This window comes from Manis pentadactyla, chromosome 5, assembly GCF_030020395.1.
Source record: "Manis pentadactyla isolate mManPen7 chromosome 5, mManPen7.hap1, whole genome shotgun sequence".
Lineage (NCBI taxonomy): Eukaryota > Metazoa > Chordata > Mammalia > Pholidota > Manidae > Manis > Manis pentadactyla.
In genome coordinates, this window is record NC_080023.1 from 33,262,895 (window position 1) to 33,284,060 (window position 21,166).

The following is a 21,166-nucleotide window of genomic DNA, read 5'->3' on the forward strand; positions in this document are numbered from 1 at the left end:
GTGAAAAAGTCCAGGGAATTATCAGACAGTATTTCAAGGCCACAAAATTAAAGCCAGGGGTTTGGGTGGAGGAGGGAACACATTAGCTTGCAGTGCGTGTAGTATATAACCCTTAACTATGAATGTGGGGGAGGGAGGGAGGATTAGACACCTATTTTCAATGGAAAAAAGTTAACTTCACTGAAAAGATTTTACTTAGGTTACATTGCTGGTGTAGATGATCTAGGATTCAGACAATAACGTTCAGATCCTCAATTCAGAATTCCCAGACCAAGAGTTTAAATTTATAATTCACTGTAAATCAAAGATCCAATTAATATCCTGGCATTACAGTTCCTTATTCAGAGTGACCATATGCCAAAATTTGCCTCAGAAAGCCCTAGTGCACACCTGTTTTCTCAGCATACTTACTGAAAGCACCTCATTAATTTATCTCATCAATGTTTTTCATCTTTATCCTACTCAAGTCACCACCAGAACCTCCTTACTAGAAATTGTTTTACCTCCAGTATTCTTAACTGAAAAATCTCCGTTTTAGAAAAAAAATTCTACCTCCCAACTCCTCCATTTTTTATTCTTACTCTAATCTTTTCCTTCAATATGAATTCAAAATCTTTAATACTACATAGTCCCTCCTGTCATACTTACCTATTGGTCTATTTCAATAGTGCTTTAATAGTAGTATCACACATCCCCATCCTAGACTTTGGCAATTCATAATTTGCAAACTCCAGTCCAGAGTGGTTTTCTACTGGCTAAGTCCAGCAGGCCAGCAAAGCTAAGGGCTGATGAGCATACACACACTCATTCTATTCTATCTCTTAAACTTATCACCTTACAGCAAAGAACAGAAATTAAACTTTGGATTTATTCAAAACACAGGCATGCATTTGTTCTGCCTCTTAATGGGTATGTGACCTGAATAAATTACTTAGTACTTCTGTGCCTATAAAACAAAAACAAAAATATAATCTTGAAAAATTGTAATATTTAGAGATAATGGACATGAAGTTTCCAGCCTAGTGTCTCACATACATGGGTCTGTGATAAATAAAAAGTACCATATTTTATCAGTTCTAAGACCCACATTTTAACATGTCTGATACTGAGACGTGTCTTAAAATTGGTGGTCTTACAAATAGTGACATTCAGAAGTAAGTGGAAGAGAACTGTTGTTGGTTGTACTCATGCAAACTTCACTTTGAAAGCCTTGTGCTAATAATATTTGATAATATCTAGAAAGCCCCAGTACCAAAGCTTGAAGCATTAAAGGTGAATGGCTTAGAAGAACATCTCAAAAACAATAATGGAGCATTCTTTAAAAATACTCTATATCACTAATACCTTTGATGATAATGACTGTGTGGAGAATGATAAACATTAATAACTGGTCAAAAAGTTTACAAGGGTCCATTCTAAATGTGAGTATTTTTAGGAGTAATAGCCATTTATTTCAATTTTATTTTCTTTTATGTACATAAATAAAAATAGGAAAAAAACTGTGTCTAGTTTATCTATATGAACTCTTTCAACAAGTATAAAAATTTTAAGTGTTAAAATCTTTTTTTGGGAATGGGCTCATACCCATGGAACTGACTTGAGTCTTTTTTACCTATCCTATCACTAGGTAACATACTCAGTAACAGCCAGCTTAACAGTATAGTGCAAAGGCTTGCTGTTACAATACCATTTGAGAAGACAACATCCTGAAAGGGTGAGGTTCTATTTTATAGGTTGTGGCATATGCTTTAAACTTGTAACCAATAAATTATGCTACATCTCTGATAATTAGTGATGTGGAGCATCTTTTCATGTGCCTGTTGGCCATTTGAATTTCTTCTTTGGAGAAGTGTCTGTTCATATCCTCCACCCAATTTTTATTAGGGTTATTTGATTTTTGGGTGTTGAAGCCTGTGAGTTCTTCATATATTTTGGATGTTAACCCCTTGTCGGATATGTCATTTACATTTGCAACAACATGGATGGAGCTAGAGGGTATTATGCTCAGGGAAATAAGTCAGGCAGAGAAAGACAAATACCAAACGATTTCCCTCATTTGTGGAGTATAGTAACAAAGCAAAACTGAAGGAACAAAATAGCAGCAGACACACAGACTCCAAGAAAGGACTAGGGGAGGGGTGGGGAAGGAGGGAGAGGGGGATTGTGGGGTATCATGACTGGTGCACATGGTGTGTGTGGGGTCACGGGGAAGACAGTGTAGCACAGAGAAGACAAATAGGGACTCTATGGTATCTTACTACACTGATGGACAGTGATGTAAGTAATGGGGTCTTAGTAAGAGGCCTAGTAAGAAACTAGGCTGTTTCTATGCAATAGGATGAGGGAGGAGTATGTCTGCAACTCAGCAGATAGGCTAGGACAGTGTGTCTCAAAACGGGTGGCAAAGAACCAGTGTGGCTTTATTAAAGATTACAATACAACTGTAAAACACAAAATAATGCATTTAGATGTTGCAGCAATGGCAAATTGCCTAATGCTTCTGAACTCTCATTTTTGTATTTATCCTGTTATGAATAGGCACCAACACTCTCAATAGCTAAGGCACTTCTTAGGATTCTTGCATATAACATTAAAAGTTCAAGGAAACTACAGTGTCCTAATAAGGTCAGAATCCCTAAGGGTTTCAGTCACACCCCTTGGAAATGAAGTTTTAAGGACAACCTACCAAATGAAAAACAAAACAAAGCCTCACTCAGCTGAAGCACTGAGAGAAGGCAAAAGAAATAGAATGGGTTATGGAAGAAGGAAGTTAGTTAAGGTCCTATGTATGGCTGATACAAAAATGAGGTTTGTAAGCAGCTATGCAATTCTGTTGTCCCTGTTTATTTACATCTGTGTGCTTGTATTAAGAAATTGATTTTCCTTTTCTCTTCTCTTCTCTTCTCGTTGAGGATGGTCGGTGGTGGTTTCTAATTTACGTCCTTAGGGGTTGGAAAACTTTTACTGTAAAGAACAAGAAAGCAAATGCTTTAGGTTGTGTGGGCCATAAAGTCTCTTTTATAACTATTTAGCTGCTATGAGAGCATGAAAGCATCCATGGACAATATGTAAATGAATGAGCATGACTGTGTTCCAATAAAACTTTGCTTATAATTTTTGAAATTTAAATTCCAAATAATTTTCAGGTACCACTAAATATTGTTCTTTTGATTCCCCCCACCCCAGCCACTTAATAATGTAAAAACCACTCTTTGCTTACAAGTCTACAAAAACCAGCAGTGGGCCAGATTTGGCCTGTTGGCCATAGTTTGCCAACACAAATTAGCCTATTTAGGTGGAATAGTGCTTTAATTTTACAAAGTTATTAATATCACCCTGGACTAGACATGTTGTCATCTAGAGAATGGACACTGAGACTATCTGGAAAAAGATGAGTGCATCTTCATTTTTTAAAGAAGGGTAGTTGTACCTTTTTAGATAAAAATATGAAATTACTTTTATTCTGTGGTATTTCAAATATCAGTAGAACAATGTATTAATTATTTACATAGTGTCTCTAGATCTCCAAATTCACCCTTATATATATACTGTGTTCTCTGATGTTGAAATCGGAATTCTAGAAAAATGCACTGCCCAGATTTCTTTGACAGGAGGCAGAATTATTAGAGGACAAGAAGAGGGAAAAGGCATATCCTTGTTTTTCTTGCTATTCCTGCCAATGTCTCTCTGGTAGTCTTCAGTTTTCTCAGCACTCAATATCCCTTAATAGATAGTAATTGTTGTTATACTTGTTAAACACTGAATGGCTTTAGAAAGTAGCTTTGGATGCATAACTGGTAATGTTTCTCAATGAATTCAGTGTTAGTTCCAATCCCCTAAAAGAGAACTACATTCTTCTCAGTAGTAGACTTGTGTTACAAAAAGCAATTGTACTGAATTATTGTTTTGAATTTTGTAAAAAAAAAGTGCAGAAATTTGTACTCTCTTATTGAGTATGTACCTACACAGTATTCTCTTAACCCTCAAAGATAAAATTTTACTATATGGTCCTTCCCAGAAAAAAGTCTACCAACCCCTGGTATGTATCCAAGGTAAATAAGTCCTTACCTCTACCAAAATACAGATACACTGTTCACAAAAGTATTATTGATAAAAGCAAAAAATTATTAACCCAACTATCTGTCAACAATATTATGGATAAATAAATTCTGGTATATTCATACAATGAAAAAGAATTACTACAACCCTCAACAACAGGGATGAATCTTGGACATAATATTTAACAAAATGACCAGACACAAAAGAGTATATACTATATGATTTCACTTATATGAAGTTCAAAAGCAAAAGCAATGCATGTTGATAGAGATCAGGAGAGTGTTTACCTCTGGGAAGGGAAAATAAGGTAACCTGCTGGAGTGCCAGAAATGTTCTCCATCTTGATCTGAATAACTAATGGTTATATGTGTATAATATATGTAAAAACTGATAGACCTTTATACTTAAGGTTTGTATATTTTACATTTAAAATATATATACATATACACACATATATATAAGAAGGGATAAATACACAGTTAATGCTACACAGATCATTTCTCAAGTTCCTGTGACTTTACATTTTTTAGGCTCTACCTGTGGTTGGAGATGGCAGAAGACAAAGTCAGTAAACTTGAAAATAAACCAATAGGAAAGATCAAATTTGATAAACACACAGAGAAATGATTGAAAAAAGGTTACAGAGCCCCAGTGATATGAGGGCAATATAAACAAATCTAATATGTGTAACTGGATTCTAGAAAAGAGAAGAGAAAGGTACAAAAAAAGAACCTTGAAGACTACAATGACCAAAAATTTTCCAAATTTGGTGCAAGACATAAATGTACAGATCTGTGAAGCTCAGTGATTCCAAAGGACAAGTATAGGGAAACACACACACATCAGGACATTACAGTGAATCTGCTGAAAATCAAAGAAAAAGAGAAGTATCTTGAAAGCAGCCAGAAATGACAGTTTACATAGAAGGGAACAGCAATACATATACCACCCTCTTTTCATCTGAAACAGTGAACACAAGCAGTGGAGTTACATCTTTAAAGCACTGAACTACCAATCTTGATTTAATATCCACAAAGTAATATCCTTAAAAAATGAAGGTTAAATAAACATTTTCAGACAAATGAAAACTAAATGAAATTATCTCAACAAATTTTCACTAAAGGGAAGTTCCTCAAGCTGAAGGGATATATCATCAGGTAGAAAATCAGATGTTTGGGAAGAAATGAAAAGCACAAGAAAATGGTAGTAAATGACTAAATATAAGACACTATTTCCCATGCAGTTTATTTAAAATATACATTAATTATTTAATGCAGGGTTTATAATTTATGTACAGCATAATGGGGGGGGCTATAATAAATGAAGGTCCTTACATTAGATATGAAGTAGTACAAAAATAAAAGTCTAAGGCTGTAACAAGTTAAGGATATATATTGCAACCAGACAGACAGCATAGACACACACACAAAAGTATGACTATAAAGCCAACAAATAACTAAAATGGATTTCTAAAAAACAGCAAATTAAGATAAAAGGCAGGAAAAGGGGAAACAATACACAGATGAGACAAACAGAAAAAGTACAAGATACCTAAGATTATAAATGATCTAGAGATGTAAACCATATAGAAAGAATAAATACAAATAAATATATAAGCATGAGAAATGGTAGACATATACACAACCATATACTCCAATTTAAAGGCAAAGATCAACAAAGTGGATAAAATATTTTAAAAAAAATTTAAAGTCATGACCCCACTATATACTGGATGTATTTTGCATATAAAGACAGACACAGGCTGAAAGCAAAGGGTGGAAAAATATATAATGCAGATGAACACTATAAAAAGGGTGTATAGTTTAGATATCATGAACATTTCATAAAGCTAAGAGGGTATTAGGAAGGTCTAACAATCATAAATGCACATGTGCCTAACAACAGAATTTCAAAATAAAATGAAATAATCATCAATAAAATTAAAGGAAGAAAAAGATAATTCGACATTCACAGCTTGAGATTTTAGTAACAGGATTAGAACAAAATTTCGAAAATCAGTAAAGACCTAGATGACAGATAACAATCTCAATCCCTTGACCTAAATAAAGGGCACTAGCTGACCTGCAGGACACTGCATCCAACAACAGGAAAATACGTGCTCCTTTCTGGTTACACGTGGTATGCTTGCCGGGATGGGCCATATGCTGGGCTTCATGCATTCTAAAAGACTGTACTTTTATTATAGGGTTTGTTTTCTGATCAGAGTAGAATTAAATTAGCAATCATTAACAATCAGATATTTACAAATGAAGACTTCAACTATTTGGAAATTCCTAGAGAATTCATAGGTCAGAGAAAAAATATCACAAAGAAAATGAGAAAACATTTCTAACTAATGGTAATGAAAACGTAACAAAAATAGTGAGATGCAATTAAAAGTGTTTTGAAAGAAATGTATATAGTTTTATAAAGCTTATGTCAGAACAGTGGTTCTTAAATGAGGGTGATTTTGCCCCACAGGAAAATTTAGCAAAATCTGGAAACATGTTTAGACATCATAACCAGGAAGAAGCGTCTTACAACTGTTATTTAGTGGGTACATTTGTAGGATGCTAAGACAGACCCCTAAAACAAAGAATTACCTGGCCTAAAATATCTAGTGCTGCGTTTGAGAAAACCTTGTGTGAGAAAACCCAACTACACAGGAAGAGGGAAGAAAACAGAAATCACTGAAATAGAAAACAAGCAATAGAGAAAATGAGCAAGGCCAAAAGCAAGATCTTTGAAAAGATTAAGTTTTGACAAACCCCTTGCTAGACAGAGCCATTAAAAAGAGAACCAACATAAGGAATGCACCAGATACCACTACAAATCAAACAGACTTTAAAAGGATAATAAAATAGTATAAATATGTTTTATGTGGGTAAATTAGACAACTTAAAAGAAATGGACAAATTCCTTGAAAATACAGTATCACTGTACATTGTTAGTGGGACTGTAAAATAGTATTTTGGGAAAAAGACTAGCAGTTGCTTATTAAATTAAATGTAATCTATCTTATGACCTTATTTATTTTTTTAAGTACATAATGACTGCAATTCTAGATATTTACCCAACATAAAGCACATGTCCAACAGAAGACCTGCATAGGAAAGACTTGTACAGAAATGTTCATGGCACCGTAACAATAGCTAGCCTAAAGTGTAAATATTCCGAGTTTCCATCTATAAGAGAATGGTAATACCAACTGGAAATATACACAATGGAATAATACTTAGCCATTAAAAGGACCAACTAATGATACATACAACAACATGGATGAATCTGAAAAACATGTGAAAGAGGCTTGTACAAGAGTACATATATACTGTATGGTTCTATTTATATGAAGCTTTAAAAGAAGTAAAACAAATGTAGGTTTAAAAAATTGTAAGTATGGTTTCCTCTATGGGAGTAGTATAGGCAGGAATTAACTAAAAGGTATGAGGGAACTTTCTGGGGTGATGGTAATGCACTATATCATGATAAGTTTGGATTACATATAAGTAAGCCTCTGTTAAACTCACCAAATAGTACAATGCATTTCCCTGTATATTAATTTTACTCTCTCACACACAGAAAATCAGTTAACACAGTGAATTCTAATTAATGATATTAATGATTAATTAATGAAGTTTTTATGGGTAAGTATAGTGATGACTACAACGTACTTTGAAATACATTTAAAAATGGAAAGATGTATGCATACACACACACACACACAAACACAATAAAGCAAAAAAAAGCAAATCCAGCTCAACTAGTTAAGAACTGACATAGTCCCTCACACAAACAGCCTGACAAGATATGTTTACTTCTGTGCATATGTATTACTTGCCTGAGTCTTTATTTATTTTTTTAAATACATAATGCCCATATTCAGTCAAAAATAGGAGGGGGTAGAGGCAAAGACCCTTTCTCAAGAGATAAAATGTCAATAGCAGCCAACCCAGAGATGGCCCAAACATTAGAGCTATCAGACAAGTACTTTAAAATAACTGTAATTAATATGTTTAAAGATATAACAGAAAGGGTAGACAACATGCATTAACAATGGGGAATTCAAGCACATAAATGGAAACTATCTCAAACTGTTGAACATTATCAAATGACTGGAGGCACAGTAAGAGAAAAAAGAAAAAATGGGGAGAAAATATTTGAAGAGATAATTTTTCAATAAGAAGATAAACTATAGATCCAAGAAACTCAGAGAATCCCCAAACAAGATAAATATGAAGAAAAACACAAAAGACACACTATAGACGAAAGTGAAAATCTTGAGGGCAGCCAAAGAATAAAGTAATCTTACTAGGGGATAGGACAATTTACTAATTGAAATGCTCTATTTAATTACCATGAGTATTTTAAACTATCGATTTGCTAATTAAAGTGAAGGGCTAAGTAATAAAGCATTTCATCTCTGATGATTAGGAAGTCCACAGGAATAATATCACATACATGAATAAGAATAGCTAGTTTTAGAATATCACATAGTATTGAAAACATAAAACAGATCAATATTCACTGACCCTCCTATTTTGGAGAAGGTAAAATTCTCATTAGTAAAATACATACGCACTACCAATTCAACTTGAATGTTTTTAAAACTCCTATAAGCTATATTTGTAGTAGCTCAAATTAGGAAGATTAGGATGGAAAATTTGGAAATTCAGAATGTTTGCTTTCATAAATAGCTCCATCAGATAAGCTTGTAAGCTATTACCTTCAAAGAGTATTTTTGTTAATTACATTTTTTTTATAACTACTAGTAAAACTGTATGAAAGAAATCTAGATTAATAGACTTCTAAGAATAGAGTGCCACCAGCTAAGGTAAAAGAGATCATGGGAGACACAGCTGCATGCCTTCCAAATAAATTAAAATGTTTTCAGGATAGAGCTAGGTTTAAAATAATTAGGGAATTTTATTATATGTACCTCAATTTAAAATAAAAATTTTTAATAAAAATAAAAAAATACAAGTTAAAAAAAAGTTTAAAAGTTTTGAGAAATCATTAAATGGTGGGGATTATGCGCCAAGGTAAGTTTTTCCCAAGATATTTGAGAACACTTAGAAGAAACAATAGTTTATAGAATATAAAAATTGCATCAAAAAAAATTTAAGGAATAAAGTTTGTTTCTGGGCAGAATTTAAACTTAATGTAAAACAGTCTATAATTTAAAGAACATCCTAATTTAAAAAACATTTCTTGGACAAAATTTTTGAGAATAGTTAATAGAAAGTTTAGCATTTAACATTAACATAAATTTAGCATTAGGAAAGTAAAATATATTTCTGGTATTCTCAGTGCATATTCTCTGCATCAAGATCATTTGAGAGGCTGAATTAAAATGCAGGAAAAAAAGAAAAAAAAAGAAAAAAACTGGGCCCATCCCTAACTACTAAATTGGCTGGGGGTGGGAGATAGGAGATTACCAGGCATCTGATTCCTAACAAAAGCATCAAGTGACATTAAAGAACTCTAAAAATCTGAGAACCACTAATCTAGATTAGAGCATGCTGATCATCTTCAAGATTTAAAAATCTGTATTACTTAAAATGAGTAAGTTGAGCATTTAGAGTTCTATCTTGTCCAAATAAGAAAAAAGTCAAATTTAGGACTATTTAGAGGACAGTAAATCTGATTTAAAAAGAATATATAAATAATAAATACTGGGGACTTTCCATGCTAAAAAATATACAGATATAGGTGGAGGCAGGCACAGAGGATTTTTTAGGGCAGCAAAAATACTCCATATGTTGTTATATAGATTATGCATTGTCCAAACCCATAGAATGTACACCACCAAGAGTAAACCCTACAGTAAACTATGGACTTGTGATTATGATGTGTCGATGTAGGTTCATTGGTGGTAAACAAATGTATTATTCTGGTGAGTGATACTGATAATGGGGGAGGCCATACATGTGTGGGGAAAAGGGACAAAGTGTATACTTCCCTCAATTTTGTGAAATTAAGACTGCTCTAAAAAAATTAATTCTTCTAAAAAAATCATGTTTTAAAGGATTACCTAATGACATGGATATACTCATGCTATGTTGTTCAATGAAAACCAACACACTGACAGTAAAATAAAAATAATTTAGAAAAATAGGAATATGGACTTAGGGTGATAATGATGTGTTAATGTTGGTCCACTGAATGTAACAATAGTTGACCCTTGAACAACACGTTTGAATTGTGAGGGCCCACTTATGTGAGGATTTTTTTCAATAAATAAATTGGAAAACTTTGAATTACATAGAAATTAGGTGAAAAAGCTTATTAGAAATCATATGAAATAAGTAACACTGACATGTAGAACACAAATCCCACTTATTTTTCCTGTATCAGAGATCTGTAGATATTCAAGGAAAAAACTGATTGGTGCTCACAGTAGGAGAAAAGGTTTAAGGATATTAATGAATTTTGTATCTGTTAACTTCTATTTTCAGAGTTAATTGTTTAAGTTAAATTTTAGTTGGCACATGAAAGTATGTACAATTGAGTTCCCTGGTCAGAACGAGAAAATGAGTGGAGTTCATACTTTATATAAAAACCTAACAAGTTTTCATTTGCTGAAGCAAATCAAGATGTTTCTAGGTAACGATTGCACTAGAAAGCTGAACAAAACATAACGAAGGAATTTAACTTCTTCCCCTTGCTGTTGGCATTTGGTCTTTTACATCAATGCAGAGCTTCCCAACTGGTGTGCTTCTACACAGTTACCTAAATATAGAGTGTAGGTGTGCCTAAATATAGAATTCCCTCAGCCTCTGGAGGTTACAAATATATCATTTTTAGGTATATTATGTGATATTTTAAAAGTTTAGAAGTGCCATAATATATGTGTCATTTTTCATGTTATAAAATTATCATTAAGATCAAACATTTAAAACTTATTAAGTTAAGGACACCGTGATTGGTGACAATAAAGCCAGCCCTTAAATAGCATTAGTAGTCTATTAGGGGAAAATGGATTTATACTAGAAAACACTGGAATGGATTTCCATTTATATGAAGAATATCTGAGATTCTCATATAACTTATAAGTCAAATGCCAGTTATGTACTAGGGCTGCATCTGTTTCTTGAATAAAGAGAAAGTAAGGATTTTGATGGTCAAGTTAAGTTTCATAGAAAAAGTGACAGTTGGGGTGGGATTTGAAGGCTCAGACTTGGTTAGGAAAATGGGTGGTAAAACATTCCAGACATGAATAGCAGGGACAAAGACTGAGAAGCAGAAGTGTGCTTGGTGTTTTAGAGAAAATGAGAATAGTTTTGCTAGAGCTAAAGCACCTTAAAAGAGAGTAGTTGGGAGAAAAAAGAAGGTACCTATGGAATTGTTCAAGTCCTTAAATGCCAAAGAAAGGAATTTCAACTAAACAATAATTCATTTGAGCTGAGGAGTGATGTGTCTAAGTTATGGTTTTACATGATTAGTAAAGCTAAGTGAGCAAGCCATTCCTTTAAGCATAAGAATACCACCCTTTCTTTGTGATCAGTTTATAGTCTTTTTTTCCTCATGTCCAGACCAGATAGCATCTGTGGTTCGACAGTAATCCATTTCTAATTAATACTCTGAATGAATTCTATTAGTTGCTGAGAGTTTAGTCATATAAACGTGTGAAGGCTGTGGATGAGTACAATTTTGTGGTTAGTAGAATTTTATGTACCAGGTTATTATAATATGTATTGGATTTTTATGACATATTCAGTGTGCATTTTTCTAAGTAAACATGTACAGTCAATTGATGTCAGATTGTTTTAAGTTTAATACTTGAAAATTGTTAAGTTCAGTGGCCATGGATAAAGAAATGTGGTATGTATACACAATGAATTATTACACTGCCTTTAAAAAAAAGGAAATCCTATAAAAAGAAAAGAAATCCTGACATTTGCAATAACATAGATACACCTAGAGGATATTATGCTCAGTGACATAAGCCAGGCAGAGAAAGACAAATACCATGATTTCATTTACTTGCGGAATATAAATACAAAGCAAAACAGAAGGAACAAAACAGTGATAGACTCAGAGACACTGAAAAGGGACTGGTGGTTACTATCATGGGGGAGGGGTTGGAGTGGGTAGGTGGGGAGGGTGTGGGGGATAAAGGGGCACAAAAATCCTCAATCATAATGTAGGCTGGTCACCAGGATAGTAGTACAGCACGGAGAATACAGCCAATGATTCTGTAACATCTTTCTATGTTGACAGATAGTAGCTGTAGTAGTGGGGGGTGAGGATTTAATAATATGGGTAACTACTGAACTACTGTGTTGTATACTTGAAACCAAAATAAGACTGTATAACAATTTTTTATAAGTAGGAAATCCTGTCATATGCTATAACATGGATGAACCTTCAGACATTAAAGTAAGTGAAATAAGCCAGTCACAAAAAGACAAATACTGTATGATCCCACTTGTATAAGGTACCTAAAGTAGTCAAACTCTTAGAAACACAAAGTAGAATGGTGCTTGCCAAGGGCTGGATGGTCATTCAATGGTTTTGCAGGATGAAAAGCTCCAAAGATCTGTTTTATTAACAATGTGCATATAGAGAACACTTAAAAATGGTTAAGATGGTAAATTTCTCTCTCTCTCTCTCTCTCTCTCTCTCTCTCTCTCTCTCTCTCCCCAGATCTTGGTTTCTTAACACCACTCTTTCCTACAAAGGAAATAGGACTCTTTGGGAGAAAAAAAAATGACTTACCCAAATCTGGGGCAAGGAAATACAAAGTGAATATCTTGTACCAGAAAACATAAATGCTCAAAGACTCATAGAGAGACACACCAAAAAGACACTCACGTTTCAAATGGACACCAAAGCCAGCAGGCTCATTTGGAACAATTTCACTCTCAAAAGGAATAAAGACAGTAATGGATTAGTGTTTTGAATAAAGAATCTATGAATAACTTTTTTTATTGGGGTGAGGGGACAGGGTCTTCTTTACAACAGAATGCCAGCTAATACATGGAGAAGAAATGATAAAATTAAAAAGTCAACATTTTATGCTAAAACAGTTAAGTAGAAATTGTTGGAAAACAAGTTATTCTTACCAACTGTCACCTTAAACATTACTTATCCATTGCAAAGAGGGGGAAAGGTACCTTAACAATGGAGAGAATTAGCCAACTGTAACCAAGTGATCAAACTGAACATAACCATTAGAACAAACTGACATTCTGTGCCTCCTGATAAGATGCAAAGGGAAAACTACACAACACCACTTGTACAGAATACTTCTTGAAAAAAGTTCAACCTCAATCTAAGCATGAGGAAATGAGAGAAAAACAGATAAAGGAACTCTTGTAAGAGAAATGCTTCAAAAATGTCATGTCATGAATGATCCCCTCCCTCCAAAATGGTGAGAGGACTGTCTTGATTAAAGGAGACTAAAGAGACATGATAAATACATGTGATCCTACACTGAACTTGCATAGAGGGAAAAAAATTCAACTTTTTAAAAAGTCATGTTAGGACAGCTAAGAGAATTTTATTATAGACAGTATAATAGGTATCACTGTATCAATGTTAAATTTTTTGAGTGTTATAATGTAACTGAGATAAAGTAGGAGAATGCTGCTGTTCTGAGAAGATTGCTGAAGAATTCAGAGGTAGAATGTCATGATGTCTGCAAGAAACTCTCAAACAAAATAGTGTGTTATGGCTGTGTATGTGTATGTGGAGAAAGATAAAAGAAAGCAAAGTTGACAAAAATCTAAGTGAAGGGATAAGAGTGTTGAAGGTACAATTTTTTCCAACTTTTCTAGAGGTCTGCAATGTCTCAAAATAAAAAGTTGAGATAGTTAAAAAAAAGAGATGGGAAAGAAGTGAAAAAAATCACCATTATAATCAGCCTGTAATAAATTCCTGTAAATTTTACACATCTAGCCAAGGTGGCTTTGGCTGCAATTATATGCTGCTGTTTTTGAGATTAAATGTTTTTCAAATTTATGAGTACAGCTACAAAATGTATAGACAGTCACACTTTGACTTGTCATGAGAACTCCTATAGTAGTTTAAAGATGCTACAAATTCTTTCTTACCTCTTCCACTGAGAAGTAGGGTCAATTTCTCCTCCCCTTGAATGTGGGCTGGGCCATGACACTTTAACCAGTAAAGTAAGGTAGAAGTGACACTGCCAATTCTGAATGAAGCCTTTCAAGTTACTGGCAACTTCCTTCATGGTGTCTTGTGCCCTGAATCCAACTACCCTGCTGGAAAAACCATTCAGAAAAGCTCTAAACTACATCATAAATAGGAAAAAGGGCCTGGCTGAGTTCAGCCTTTCAGCTGTTCCTACCAAAGCACCATACCATGTTTGAGAGAAGCCAGTGTGCATCTTCTAGAACAGACTACTCACCAGTTAAATCCACTGAGTGGGCCCAGTAAGCAATGTGAAGAATAACCAAATTAAGCCCTGTTTGAATTCTTGATTCACAAAATTGAGATAAGAAAAGTTGCTCACAGCTGCCAAAAGGTGGAAGCAATTCCACATCCATTACGAATGGATAAACAAAAGATACTATACATGTACAACAGAATATTATCCAGCCTCAAAAAGGAAGTAAATTCTGATACACACTGTAATATGGATGAACTGTGAAGACCTTATGCTATAATACTAAATGTAATAAGCCAGTCACAAAAGGACAAATACTGCATGATTCTACTTGTATTCCAGAAATAGTGTATATCCCACTCCTAGAGCCATCAAATTCAGAGACATAAAGGAGAATGGTGGCTGCCTAGGATGAGGAAAAGGGGACTACAGAGTTATTATGTAATGAGTATATAGTTTCAGTTGGGGAATATGAAAAAGTTCTGGAGATGGTGGTGATGGTTGCACCACAATGAATGTACATGATGCCACAGAATGGTACATTTAAAAATGATTAAAATGGCAAATTTTATGTTATATATATTTTACCACAACTTAAATATAAGTTGCTGTGCTAAACCACTAGGTTTGGGGGTAGTTTACTACACAGCAACTGATAACAAGAACAGTTCCTTTATGGAATTTGTAAATGGAAGTCTAAAATGAGAATTGTTCTATACTAGGTATTACTTCACAAATGCACACTAACTATATTTTAGGATCTGATTATAAGAAATCTTGCCTACTTAATTTTTAGTATCTTTGAAGAATCTGAATTAATACAAATATTAAAATACATGAACAGAATTTAGAGTTGAAATGACATACTGAATTATATGTAAAATTATGTGTATTATGTGGCATATTATGTGGCAATTAGGGATAAAAAAAGATCATTTTATGGAAGTGAAAATAATTGCAACCAAGCTAAGTACCTCTAGGGCTCACATGAATGGAAGGTAAGGGAAAGAATTCATGGCCTTCCTCCTCCTAATCTATTCCTCCCCTCTCCCAACCTAGGTTTCATGAGAAAAGGGGGATGCTGTACCTTAAATCAAGCCCATCATGACCTAATTCTTAGTAAATTGAACAGCTCAGACTACAGAAAGCAGACTTAAGAATGAGAGGAAGAGAATGGCTGACACAAAGATAAAAATTACAGAAAAACACAAAGAAAACACAAAAGTATCACCTTGTGGGAGAATACTGGAGGACAGTTGTAGAAAAATAAAACCCTATTACTTAATATTTCCCAATTCTTTGCACCAAGGTTAAGTATTTTGATTTGATTCAGTGACAGAGTGAATATAACAGATTTGTGTATGGAGTTGTAGCCAGTGGACTGCCTGGGGCACTGAGCTCTAAGATCAGGTAAAAAGAAATGGATATGAGAGACAAACTTCACCCTACCCATCCCTCCCTCTAAAAATAAAGGTTTATCAATAGCAAGAAAGTAACAAAATGTGTGTGGCACATAGCTCTGGTAATACACCATCTGGGACAGACTGTGTATAACAAACTATGGGCAGAAGCATTTAATGGAACTTTGTACAACTCTGTTTATAGGTGTACTTTAAATGAATTATAAAACTTATCAGACATGAGCCCTGCATTACTTTCAGAATCCTTAACTATATAGGAAGGTTATTTGTGAGCTGTAGATCTTGATGCTTAATTGGTCATAAACTGTCTGCTGTCCTTCCAAACAGCTAACTAACTTTTATATGGCTTTTAATATCTATGTCCATTAATATATATTTGTAACTTATGTAAGTAACAAATTATTAATGATGGTTTTTAGTTTTATGTGACTATGGCTGGTTATAACCTCTCAGACTCAGTTTTTTCGTCTGGAAAATCAGAACAAAGTCAAATAATTTCTAATCTAACTTTCAGTTCTAAAATTCTAAGTACTTAATATTATCTCCAGTATGCAATCTCAGATAAAGACAGCTGCAATTAAAAATACTTTCAAATTTTCCTTCATTTAAAAAAAAATTATTTCTCTAATCCAATATTAATACAAAATATTTATATATTCATCCAGCAAGTATTTCTTGGGCACCTATGTGCCAGGCATTAAATCTGGCACTGGGAGGATACAAAAGTAAACAAATACAGATGTGGTAACTATATTCATAAAGCTTACACAGAAGTTGGGGAGATAAATCAAATAAACATATGCATAAATATAATATCACAACTGTAGTAAGTGTTGTAAAGGCATTAAAGGACTTTACAATGGGGAATCTAAGAGATTTCCCTTAAGAAGAACAAATGATGACAAATGAACTGAGAGAAAGAGTACGTATGGATTATATCATGTGGAACCTGTCTATACAGCAATGAACACTGCATATTCAAGGAATGCACAGAAGGTCAGTGTGACTGGACATAAAAAATATTCATAGTTCCTTGGAAACAGAAATTAAAACTTATAATATACAAAAGTATACCTTAGCTCTTCCAAAGATGTACACTAAGAATTATTTTCAAGGATGCTTCAAAAGCATCACAACAGTTTCTAATATCAAAAAAAAAACTGCCCTATAATCTCCCTGCAAAAGATCAAACCAACTTTCATTATTTCCCTTCTCTTTTCACTTTACTATTTCCAAAAACAGTTCACTGTTTACTTCAGAAATCAAAATTTCTTAGTTCTACTTAGATTCTTTAGAAGAAAGCAAGCAGCTATGAGAATAAAAATAAATATGACGTATTGCCTGGGCTCTGTCACTAACCTGCCCTATGACTTATCTTAATATACGTTATTTGGCCACTCTGGGCCTAACTTTTGTTATCTGTGAAATAAGGAGAGTTCCAGAATTTCTTTTAAGGTCTTTCTAAGGTTCTACTGTAAAAATTCTTGTTCCTCTTGAAAACTGAAGAGAATGGACCAAACATCTCTGAATTCCACTGACGAAGATTTTACCTGCCCTTAAGCCTTCTCTTATTTACTTATACAGCATTTGAATATTGTTGCTATATTATAATAATAATAAACTACTGAATTCATAAAATCTGCCCATAACTAAGGGTCTAATAAAACACACAAAAAATTTAAAAATGCAGTTAAATATTGTTAAAAATCTACACTTACAATGGGACAGCAATACTTTAACCATGATCCTAAAAATACAAAGTCAAAATAGACTTAGGAAAGCAGGAGGAAGGCAAAAATCATTAAGAATTCTTGAGAAAAGCAAAATTTTAACAGTAGGACATTCAAATTGGTTAACATGTATGTCAATTTTAACTTCCAAAAGAACTCATAACAAATGGATATTCTAATCCAGTGCTCATTCTAGACTTGATTATACGAACACTTAACAGTTAATAGTATATTTTCAAATGGAAAATGTATATAGTCATGACTTTTCTTTCTCTAAGAAGATTATCCATCACTAGAATTCATGGTTTCAATATTAATATATAAACAATAAAAATTAAAAGGTCTATAAATTTTTTACTTAACAGCTTTATATTTCGTAATTTTTCAGCAACTCGTTAAGACACAATATAACCTTAAGAAGCACCAGTTAGCACCTCAACTTCATGCATAATCTTGAGTATCAAGATTTATTTGAATGGAAGGTATTGTGCCCTATCCTTCCAAAGAGGCATCAAATTGCAGAATCTAATTAGATTTTAAAAACTAAACTGCAGGAATACTTTAAATATTCATTAAGCACTTAAAACATAGTAAACATTTGCGAGGCACTATACTAAGCTCTCAGAGCAAAGAGGCAATATCATTCCCTAAAAATACTTTGGCCAAGTTGCCCAAGGTAGAAACATTGTCAACACTGTTTCTTCCCTAACCTCCCACCAAGTCTCACTGTTTCTAACTAGGAAGTGTTTCTTGGGATCATTCCCTCTCTCTCTTTTCCCACTATCATAGCTCTTCTTCAAGACTTCAACATTCTTCACCTAGATTACTGTTAATTTCCTAGCTGGACTCCTTGCCTCCAGTCCTTCCTTACTCCGATCTAGCTCCAGTCGTGACAACCAAAATGTCTTCAGCATTGCCAAATGTCCCCCTAGGAATCAAAGATGTGCTGGTTGAGAACACTGCATCAAGCAGATCTCTTAACAAGCCTATTACAATCTATGTCCATGCAACAGAAAGCAAAAAACTGACCACCGTAAGGCTGAAACTTACAACTCAGACCTTAGGATCACCTGCTTAAGCTAAATAAGCTGACTCCTTATAACAAATAGACATAATAAACCTTTTCTTTGCCCTTTTAAAATCCCTTTGAACATGTGGGCTTAAATCATTGCCTTATTTCAAGCCTGAATTTTAAGAGGAACCTTCTGTTAAAGTTTAACAATACTATACACAAATTTAAACTTTTGGATATTAGAAAATTCTGATAATTTTTTAAATGCTTTTTGTGCTGATTTTAAATCAGTCCTCCTCAAAAGTTGATGAAAACAGGAATCTTCCTAAACAAATTATTGCTTACATTTAAGGTTGCAAGCTGCTATTAACATTGTTCTCATAGATATTTCCTGAAAAAAACTTTAAAAATACTTGAATTCCTATGCTTGAAATACAGTAACATTTCAAGCACACATACTCCTTTTAAGTTCCTATAATGGTTACATCTCTACAGAACTTACTATTCAAAGATATAGTCAATATCTTTCAGAGAAGTCAAATACCTTTCAGAGAAGTCAAAGAGAAGATGGTAAGACACCTTAGAAAAGCTGGTAGGCGAAACTCTAAAGGCCAGGCCTAGCAGTGCAGTAATACAACACGAGAGATCATCTACTACAAACGTCTTAAGAGTGAATGTTCTGTCCAGACGCTTACCTTCAGTCGTTTGATCATTTCGTCGGTGGTGATCTTGTCGGTGATTTCCTTTACCCCGGGAGGGTAAGCGATCTTCCCATCTGCGCTCACGACGCCACAGAGGGCACTGGCAGGCTTGGGCTGCGCGGTGAAGTCCATCCTGGGGGACAACTTTTCTTTCACAGTCCTCTACCGGCCTCTATCGGTCAGAAAACAAAAGTTCAGCGGGAAAGGGGCGACTTTGTAACCTCTTTTTTTCATTTCAAAAATCTCTAATCTGCAAAGGGCTCTTTCTCCCAGGAGGCCCGGGACTCGTTAGCGGCCCCGCTGCCCTCTCCCTCCTCAGGTCTGGACCCTGGTGGCCGCCCCACCGCCCCCACCCACGCGGGCCACGCCACCCCCGGGCCCACTGGGCTCTCCGGCAGCAGCCGCCACCGCCGCGGGAAGCGCCGAGCCGCTCCAGGAGTTTCCCATTCCGTTTTTCACAATGAAATCCACTCCCAGGCACCGAAGCCCTAAGTTTGGCGGCGTTGGCAGCCTGGCGAGGCCCTAAAGGCCCCCGCTCGGCCCCAGAAAAGCCCAGAGTCCGCACCCGACTGGTCCCCTCTGGGAAAGGGGACGCGAGGCCTATAAGGCTCGGCTTAGGCCGCAAAACTAGGGAACCCACCGGACCCACATGCAGCGGCGGCTCCCAAGATTGAACGCCCTTGCCGGGCCGAGGTTCGGGACCCTCGGCATCCCTGCCACGCTCCCGCCCCTCCCCTGTCCCGTGGGAGGGGAAAACAAGCCGCCCTCACCCCAAACCTCACGCCAGGAAGCGGCTGACGCGGCTCCGCACTTCACATTTTGTTCCTTCAACTTCGGCTGAGGCACCCCAGCGGCTTCGCTCGCCCCGCAGCCACTAGGCGCCGTCCGGCGCCGCCGAGGCCTCCCCGACACCTCCGGGCAGCCCCGCTGGGCCTCGGTTCCGAGCGCCGCCCCCCCCCCCCCCACTCCGGTCTCCCCTTCCGTCCTCTCCCTCCAGCAGCCGAGGGCGGGAGCCGAGCCGCCGCCGCAGCCGCCGCCTTTACCTCCTCCTCCTCATGCGGGCGGAAGGTGCATCGAGCGCCAGGGCCTCTGTCAGGTGGTTGCGTCGCCGCCCCTCGTTGGGCTGCACACAAAGCGGCTCCGCGGGTCCCGCCGACGCCGACGCCCGCTCCGGAGCAGCGCTGGGGCTGGCGGTGCCGAGGAGGAGCAGCCGCCGCGGGGGGAGACGCGGGGCGAGCGTGTGCTGGGCGGGGAGACACTGCCGCTCTCCGTCTGGCCGAGGAAGAGCAGCCTCGGAGAACGCTCCTCCGAGAGCGTGTGCGCGTGTCTACCCGGGACCCCCGAAGCCCGCCCGCCCGCCTGCTCCTCGCGCCGGCCGGGTCCGCCGACCCGGACACGGACGCCCCTAGCAGCGGCGCGCGCCCGGCCGTAGGTGCTCTGGGAGCCGGCGCCTCGCGCACACACGGCCGGTCACGCGAGCGGTCCGAGAGCACGCGAGAGCAGGGCGCGCGCCTCGCTCCCTCCCCTTCCTCCGCCGGCCGAGCCTCCGCCTCCCTCGGGCCTGAAGCGGCCGCGCGCCGGTCGAACAGCGCCGCCATCCGGTTGGCGCCAAGCCCTGCTGCGCGGTGCATTTCGCGGAGGACCGGACCCGGGGAGCGGAGGAGGAGCTCTGGTGGCGGCGGGAAGCTGGCCAGGTCCCCGCGGCCCTCTGGGCACGCAAGACGAACAGAGCTTTATGTACCACTTATGCCACTGAGACAACTTTTGGGGCTCCTCATGAGGGACGTGGATGGAATTCGTTGAAAGACGGTAATTATTCGGTGAAAATGAACTGATTTCTTCCCCGGGGACAGCAAATCTGCACACTGAGGAAAAGTTTTGCAACATGGCAC

At 36.8% G+C, this 21,166-nt stretch overlaps 1 protein-coding gene across 3 annotated transcripts in view; it reads right to left on the reverse strand.

The window, feature by feature from the left end:
- Positions 1–20,460, reverse strand: part of PDS5A (PDS5 cohesin associated factor A) — a 153,947-nt gene extending 133,487 nt beyond the window's left edge. For 2 of the 3 annotated variants that reach the window (XM_057502162.1, XM_036908507.2), the window contains exons 1-2: positions 20,045–20,227; positions 19,269–19,446 (exon numbers count right to left, since the gene is read on the reverse strand). In XM_057502162.1, coding sequence (XP_057358145.1) covers positions 19,269–19,406 — 138 coding nt within the window. In that variant the 5' untranslated portion in view covers positions 19,407–19,446; positions 20,045–20,227. Of the gene's footprint in view, positions 1–19,268; positions 19,447–20,044; positions 20,228–20,317 lie in introns of those variants that run through there. The other variant, XM_036908506.2, reaches the window with a different exon arrangement.
- Positions 20,461–21,166: the final 706 nt, after the last annotated feature.